An 8,604-nucleotide genomic window follows, 5' to 3' on the forward strand; every position below is an offset into this window, starting at 1 on the left:
TATAAACTTCAAACTTGGTAATCTAAAAATGAGCTTAACCTATGATTACCTTAGTTTTATAATCAATTATGTTTAATAAGGGAGATATTTCATATACAATTTTTTTGATATTGCCAGCTAAAATAATTCATAATTACTTACTTATACTATGTGAATGTTAAGTTTAATTGAGTATTTTAGGCCTAAGATTATGTATGTGTTAATTGTGAAACTAGAAAGGACAAAAATACCAATGCAAGTGAGAGATGAACAAATATGAGGGTATGTTGGTTGGGTATGATGATTTATGAATGAATTGTGCTATTAGAGCTCCTGCTTTTGTTTTTGTAATTAAAGGGTTGAGTATTGATATCTGTAAGATGTAGTGTATTGTACAGGTTTGCAATAGTATATAGAGCATGTTTTAGGATGCATTTGAGGCTTTTGGTACTTGGTATGAAATTGAGACACCTATATCTGTTTGAACTGTGAAAAAGAGTGAATTATGAAATGGGATTCCAATGTTTGACTAAAAAATAATTTATTTATGAAACCAATGTCATTAACTAGAGTTATGAAAAACTCTTTGTAGACACTTAAGTCTCCTCAATCAGACATCGAATGAAGAAATGAGACTTGTAAAAAATTTGCCCTTGCCATTGTCAAAACATACGATGCGTCATGACGCATGGCACAAAGGCAACATGCCACGGCTCACGTATTATAAGCCGCGATACATTGCCTACTTTCCTACACTATTTTGTCATTTATACTTATTATATATATGCTTTAACTTGTGAGAGATCCCATATTTCTGCATACCATTTACACTCTGATTTATACTTGTAAAGTTGTTTTGTCATATTGAAAAACTTTGAAAACTTGGGACCCTATTTTGATAAATGTTACAAATTTGATAATCTTATTTGAGGTTAATCTCTTAATTACCTTAAATTTAGAGTTAATTGGAGAATAGTAAGAAAGACCTTACAGTGTGTAAGATAATGGACTTGACATACAAGGTCATACGTTTGATGTGCAAGGCTTGGGTTGTAAGCTCACAGGCTTGGTGTGGAAGGTGATAGATTTGGTATGTAAGGTGCAAAGTGATAGGCTTAAAGTGTTAGGTAATATAGCTTGAGGTGTAAGGTTAAGATTTGGTGTACAAGATAATAGGCTTGATGTACAAAGTGGTAGGTTTAATGTACATTTAGCCCTTAAATTAATTTTAAATTTTCTTATTAATGAAGGATTGTATGGCAATTTTCCCTAAACCTTTTCAAATGCTGAAGTTTTTTTTTTTTTAAAACCAACAAATAATGAAGTTGATACAGTTAATTTCATGAGCCATATATTTATAGCGATATTTGAATTGAATATTATTTGGCCGAAAAAATTGAATATTTAATCACGAAACATGAAGATGTCATATCACCTACTTTATTTAATTGTCTTAAGAATCATTCGAATATAATTATTTTAAATATCACTTCGCTTACTCTCTCTCTGTTTTTTTTTTTTAATAGCATCACATCACTTACGTTGTTTACATCATTATTGCTATAGAACCACAGTATCAATGGTGCCAATTACAAAATATAAAGATTGCTTTCAAAAGTGCATCCATTAGTTAATTCTGCGTTATTTTAAATTAGGGTGTTAATTTTATTTTTTGCATAATAATTCTAAACTAATGAATCAAATTGTGAAGTTTTGACAACTCGACTCTAATCTCCAACTCATTTTCACATGTGGTCATGCTCATATACACGTGAGCACACACGTCAATTGATTACAAATAAAGTAAAATGTGAAAGTAATTCATGTTATTTCCACAATAGTGTCAAAACTCCAATATGATAAATTGTAAGCATTTTAACAATAAAATGTTGACAAAACTATACTCCTGGTGGTTTAATCTTATGCAAGATTTTTTTTTTAATTTTCAAATTTATCTTGAACGATATTCTTGCTTATTTATTCTCACTTTGGTTTGAATATATATTTTTTAAATTTCTAAGGAATATTCAAATATCAATATATAATATAAACTCTATAAGAAGCCAAAATTTTCCTAAATTTAGTATGACATTTCAAACTCATTCCAATACTTAGGAAAACATGATTATGTAGTTTGTTATTTTTTAAAGGGGTAAATATGTAAATTTAATCACCAATTATTTTTTTCAGTAGCACTAGGTGGCCTATACTTTTATGTGATGTAGAATAAATTATGAATTACAAAAAACAAAAGCATGGGACACCTACTGTTAGTTTTCAACAAACGGCTGTTTGTTTGACCAATTATTCAACTATCAAGTCATATGTCTCTTCCTCATTTGATCCCTTTTTTTTCTCTCTCCCCCCTTTCTCAATCGGTGATCAACTTTGAAAGGCTCTCTGAGGCCTTCACACACTACATTGGAGGTGACCAAATTCTCCAACCCACTTAGCGTGAACTTGTTGAAGCAAGAGCAAGAGATAGTGTTAGATGATGAGTGTTTCTCACAATTCTACGAGCAACACATCGTCGGAGGTCAAATTATGTACATGGAGAAGCATCTAGTGAACTCAGAACAAAACCAATCTCAAAGTAAAACCCACAAATCCAAAAGAATAACGAACCTAAAAATATGCAAAGAAAGCAATAATATCATCAAGAAATGCAAGACCTATGATAACACACACCAAGACTTGGTGGGAAACAATGCCGTTCTTCTCTCATTTCAAACATTATCTTCCCAAGTCGTCCCTTAGTGTCCTTATTACCAAAGAGAATAAGCAAGTTCAAGCAATGCCTATAGTTTAAGGAGCATAGGTTTAAAGCCATTTGACACACTATTTTTTATGAGTACGAGGTCACCACCTTTATGAAGATGCATCAAATGAGGAAGGTGAATGGGGTGAAAAGCAAGGAGCTATTCTTTTGGGTCATCAGTTGAGAATGGGAGAGATAGACAAAGAATCAAGAGGAATCAAATGAAGAGGATGCATGTAGTTTGGTAGTCATCATTTATTGAAAACTAATGGCAGGCACTTCATGCTTCATTTTTTATAATTTATAATTTATTTTACATCACATCACATCATATGTTACTCAGTGTTCTTAAAAAAAATAATTAATAACTACATTTATATCTTTATCATTTTTTTAAAGTGTAGTTTAAGTTGGCAAAAAGGTTACCCAAAAAATTAAGCCAAGGATTTAAGAAAATTTTCTCTCTTTTAATACAAAGGAATAATTTTTTTTAAAAAAATTCAAGATACTAAGTTTAAAAAAAAATGATGACAATCTCAAGGGGTAGGGTAGAATAGTTCCCACCCAATCACCGCTAGTGCAGTGCCTACCGACGTCGTAGATCCGTCGGCATCATCCCAAAGCTAGGACTTACTGTTCATTTGAAGGGGAAATTTTGGCTGTAGATGTAACGCAATCAATGATTTTGTGTTATCCCCAAAATAACTACCACGAGCGAAGCCTAATTACATCATTTTTGGAACAACGAACGTTGACACTGAAAATCAGATTCAAATTAAAACCCGTGGCAGTATTAAACAAACAAACAAACAAATGCTCTTGAGTTGACTCTGATGCGTTAAGTTTTGGATTTATTCACCTGAACAAGTTTAGGTAGAACCACTCAAATTCATCGCAGCCATCCAAAGTTAATACGCCCAACTATATTTCTATATTTTATATTAAAACACACTCACACCCAAAAAAAAATACATAGACACGCACACGCACGCACAAGCACGCACGCAAGTTGTCATAATAAACTAAATCATTCCTGCCACTAGAAATATAGCCTTTTTTCCCCTGTTTTTTTTTTTTTAATACTGATCAGGCCTACTTCTATAATCAAACACGTTGATATATTGCATTTAAAATATGACTATCAGGTAAAATGTCTAAAATATTTGTTATTGGGCTTTTCAAAACTTCAAATATTATTTTTACTGTTTAAACGTTTGATCATATGTCAAGCAGGCCAATTTATCAAGTGACTTGCAACTTAACTTGACCTATTTATCAAACTTGATTTAAAGCCAATACCAGACCTGACCTATCACCTTAAATAATTATATTATGGATATTGATATTTAATTTGATATAAAATATAAAGTTTATAATAAATTATACGGTATCATTCTTGAACGAGAAATATTATGTTCGTTTTATTTTGACTGGCCGACTAATAGTAATTAAATTGGTTAAATTGCATGTGTTACATAAAAATAATATAGTTTACAATTTATGCATAAAAAAGCAACATTGAAACGTCATATTGTAAAAGTTAATGATTAATTAAATGTCATAATCTGGAATTAACAGCCTATAATAGGAGAGGGAGATTGTCAGTCGCCCAAGCTGCATCCAGACATTCCCGATGCTCTGTTTTTACTCTGTTTCTCTCTTCGTCCTTTTGTTTTCGAACTTGCTTCTTCACGAAGAAACGACAAAAGCAAACGGCTTCCAACTTTTCTCTCTGCTCTTCGTAAAGAGTCTCTCTTTTCTCCCATTGGATCTGCCCCTTCTGCATCGCCTTCGATCGAATCCCCTCCCTTTCTTTGCCTCTTTATATTTATCTTTTTCTTCTCTGTCCCCCAACTCATATTTGTCTGAGACTTGTTGCCATCTTATTAGCACAAACCTTCTAGGTGCGTTTATGGTTTTGAATTCATTATTACCCCTTAACTCTCTCTTGGGGTTTCTACTCTAGCACCAAAATTTTGGTATATCATGATTTTTCCAAGATTCTCTTCGATTCCAAAAGGTGGGACTTCCATAGATTCTTTAGTTTATGCCGTTAAGCAAAGCAGATTCTTGATTACACGTGATAGATTCTAAGTTCCTTGCCGTCTGAATCAAAGCTCAATACTTTATATGTTTCTTCTTTGGCGTGTCCTTTCAAGTTCCACTCAATTAGGTGAAAATCTTTCGAGTTACTGAAGTGAAGGCATGGAAACTCTGTACCCACCTTCTTTTATGCCAAACTCAGACTGGTTCGTGCAAGAGAGCATCAACAACACAGAATGGACGAGAGAAGAGAACAAGAGGTTTGAAAGTGCCCTTGCCATATACGACAAGGACACCCCAGATAGGTGGCTAAATGTGGCAGCCATGATCCCCGGAAAAACCGTGTGCGATGTCATCAAGCAGTACAGAGAACTTGTAGAAGACATCGGCGAAATCGAAGCCGGTCGGGTCCCAATTCCTGGCTACCTGGGTTCTTCTTTCACCTTTGAGCTGGTCGATCACCCGAATTATGATGCATACAGAAAGAGGCCCGTGGCTTTCAAGGGTTCTGATCACGAGAGAAAGAAAGGGGTCCCTTGGACTGAAGAAGAACACAGGTCAGTTTCATCAATTCCTGGAATCTTTAAGTTTTTCGTTGATATTCTTGTAATATAATCACGATTGATTACAATAAGCAACTCAAGATCGTTCATTTCGTTGTTGAAACCTCTGTATTTCTGGAGTTACAGGCGTTTTCTGATGGGCCTTCTTAAGTATGGTAAAGGGGATTGGAGGAACATCTCAAGAAACTTTGTGGTGACAAAGACACCAACCCAAGTGGCGAGTCATGCTCAGAAGTACTACATAAGGCAGAAGCTGTCTTCTGGAGGGAACAACAAAAGGAGACCAAGTATACACGACATAACCATTGTCAATCTCACAGAATCTACCAACCCACAAGACAACATGCCCCTTCAGTTGAATGATCAGTCTTCTATGTTCTCACCAAATCAGAAGCCAAATGATGGGGTTTTCAACCCTAGTTGTGACAGTTTATTGCATTCATCTTCATCTGATATTGATCGTGCCCTTCATGAGGCTTTTGGTTGCACCAACCACAAAAACCAGGGTTTTAGGGCAAATTCAGGGGACTTCAATAACCCAGCTGTTTTAGGTATTCATGCATTGTAATGCCTCTTCTGATGATGTTCACAGGCAAATATCAATTATTCCTCTACTGCAAAGATCATTGCTCTGCATGAGGCAACTTAGTTTATGAACATCACAAGCAAATTCCAATAATGTTTCAATGCCTCAATTGTTAATTTTCAATGGGTTTTTCTGTGAAGTTTTCCTCTTCACCTCCTATCAAATAAAAATTCAGTGAACCTCGTCTTCTAAAATGCCTTCTGCAATTAGTTTTTGTTGTCCAAAACATGTGTGGAGTGTATGTAATACAATTATAGCAAATTGCGCTATTTACGAGTCATAAAAAAGTATAATTCACTTTTCAAAACCTCCATATAATACTTCTTAAAAAATTTGTCTAATTTAATTTGTCTTAAATTGCGAACATGCATGTCTGTTGATAGTTGGTGAATCAATAGTCAGATATGCACCTTGGGTATGCTTTGCTATGTCAAGCCTCTAAAGCAACTTGAAAATTTTCAGTAGTCACCTAATTCTTTTAGATGGACACAGGTGCATTATTTTATTCAGATCAAAATACCTTCATTCTTATCTATGAAGCCGCAAATCCAACCAGAAAAATGACATAAAATTTGCCCGCAAGTTAGACCTCACAGTATTTCATTTAATTAATTAATGGTAGGCCGGAAGTGCAACACATGGGAACCTCCAGTTAAAATAAAATAAGAATTTGGGCTTGATAGATTTTCGAAATCGGAGGTTTTTGACTCGAGGCGCCATACTGAAATTGGAGTAGTTACATTACATGATATCGCTGCATGATCCAATACAACTACAAAGTAGCCAGCTCATTTGCTGATGAGGCTGACTCACTAGAGCATTTTTGCTTTAGACAGATATTTTTTTTTTAAATAAAGCTAATTAAACTCTGACATGTTCATACGTCCAATCACAATCAATCTTGTATACTGGTCAGCATTACGCATAGTTAGCGAAGTTGTCAGGGAACGATTTGTCGTGAGAGCAATATGCACCAAGTTGACCCAGGTGCGATGAGCATCGATCACTTTAATATGATATAGTAGAATCTGAGCATGAATTCCACTAACTGTGGTATAGCCAACCCAGATGGGTCTTTTTGGTTGATATTTTTGGGATGTGGCAATATTATTATGGTTGTGATGAGTGGTGGCAATATACAGTACTGTTGCGTCAGCTTTAGCTTTGTTGCTTCCTTCTTTTTACTGGTCTCCCAAGGCATCATGCTTTATTTTGATTCTTTATTTTACTTGATCGACATATCGACCACCCAATCACAATATCATCATCATCATCATCATCATCACGACTGAAGCGGCATGCAGATTTTGTTCACACTAGCTACCACAATTTGCAGGAATAAAGCAGTCTGCTTTAGAATATCATTAGTGAAGAATAGCTATCCCATCTAGACATAAATTGAGACTGTTCCATCAGCGGCAGTCACTGCACAACTCATCTGTATCATTCCAGAAGATGAAGGTATATATCTGTGTCCGCATACAACATGGAAGCTAATTCTAACAAGTTGCACTGTTTATGATTTATGAATAGTGTGGTTCATTTCTTAGATTTCGTGTAAGGCACGAGACCACAACATGTTTTGCTCCTGTGGAGTCGGTTGTTGTTATGCTGTTCTATATCATGTTTTGACAGTGATTGGAGCTCATCAATGGATTTATCTCTGTTATCATCTGGCCTGTTGTTAGTGCTGTGACTGATTATTGCATCTCCACTACCATGACTCTGGTTTTTAAGCTCTCCAAAATCCATATATTGGCAGATCATTCACACTGAATCATTGGTATCTGATGCTCAGGAGAAGAAAGATGATCAAATGGCCAAAAGATAAGGAGAGTTGAGGGATGAATCTCATTTGTCTCTCATCTTTTTCCAAAATTGTAATATTTTGAGTGTTGGTGGGTATGTCTAGTAGAGAGTGACATTAAAATTGCGAGATTCTGTCCTGTGGACCATTACCATTCGTGCCAGTAACGAATTTCCATAGCTTTGCGATAGGGAATAACTTTGAAAATTTACATATAAAGACATAAAAATTGCCAACTTTAAGAACACCGCAATGTCACATCTAATTGAATTGTCATTATCAAATCTTTCAAGATTATTCTCGATCGGTCGACTTTTTAAACTGATTATTACAGCTTGTCTGTCCAGAAACTGTGGCTTTCATTAACTGCATCTTCTCCTCATAAAACAATTTTAAAGTCAACAGTCTACTACAGCAATTTGAAACAGGAACAACAAAATCATGCTGCCGATCGAGCCAGTACATGATAACATATCTAACTTCAGAGCTCAATCTTTTTTCTGGTGCATTCCATCTTTGAAAACGAAAGGTGCGGAAAACGTATATAGAAAGTTGAGTTTACAAGGATTTTATTCAGTACTATCTTGGAATTAACCATTGTATTCGAGAAATCAATACATATTGATGAACATTAACAAACACTTTATTTAACGTGGATAAAGGTACCTGTAATTAGAAAAGGTTTAACTTCTATTTGGCCCCATTTATACAAACTCTTTTCGCCATGTACAACTTTATTACTTTTTAAGCCCGCCTAACTCAACGTGAAGGGAGAGGGACTCGACGGGATGAGACTAATCCCACTAAGTATTTAACACAATTATATTCTTATGATTCAAACTCAAGAAATTTGATTAAGCCAGTACAA

General features: G+C 34.9%; 1 protein-coding gene across 1 annotated transcript; it reads left to right on the forward strand.

The window, feature by feature from the left end:
- Window positions 1-4,364: 4,364 nt before the first annotated feature.
- Window positions 4,365-6,123, forward strand: LOC129301239 (transcription factor DIVARICATA-like). The gene is made up of 2 exons (XM_054939811.1): window positions 4,365-5,337; window positions 5,470-6,123. Exons 1-2 carry the CDS (start codon window positions 4,943-4,945, stop codon window positions 5,909-5,911), a joined length of 837 nt encoding a protein of 278 aa, XP_054795786.1. The 5' UTR covers window positions 4,365-4,942; the 3' UTR covers window positions 5,912-6,123.
- Window positions 6,124-8,604: the final 2,481 nt, after the last annotated feature.

The sequence above is a fragment of the Prosopis cineraria genome, unplaced genomic scaffold (assembly GCF_029017545.1).
Source record: "Prosopis cineraria cultivar Desert tree isolate PC_DT_omini unplaced genomic scaffold, ASM2901754v1 PC1977, whole genome shotgun sequence".
Lineage (NCBI taxonomy): Eukaryota > Viridiplantae > Streptophyta > Magnoliopsida > Fabales > Fabaceae > Prosopis > Prosopis cineraria.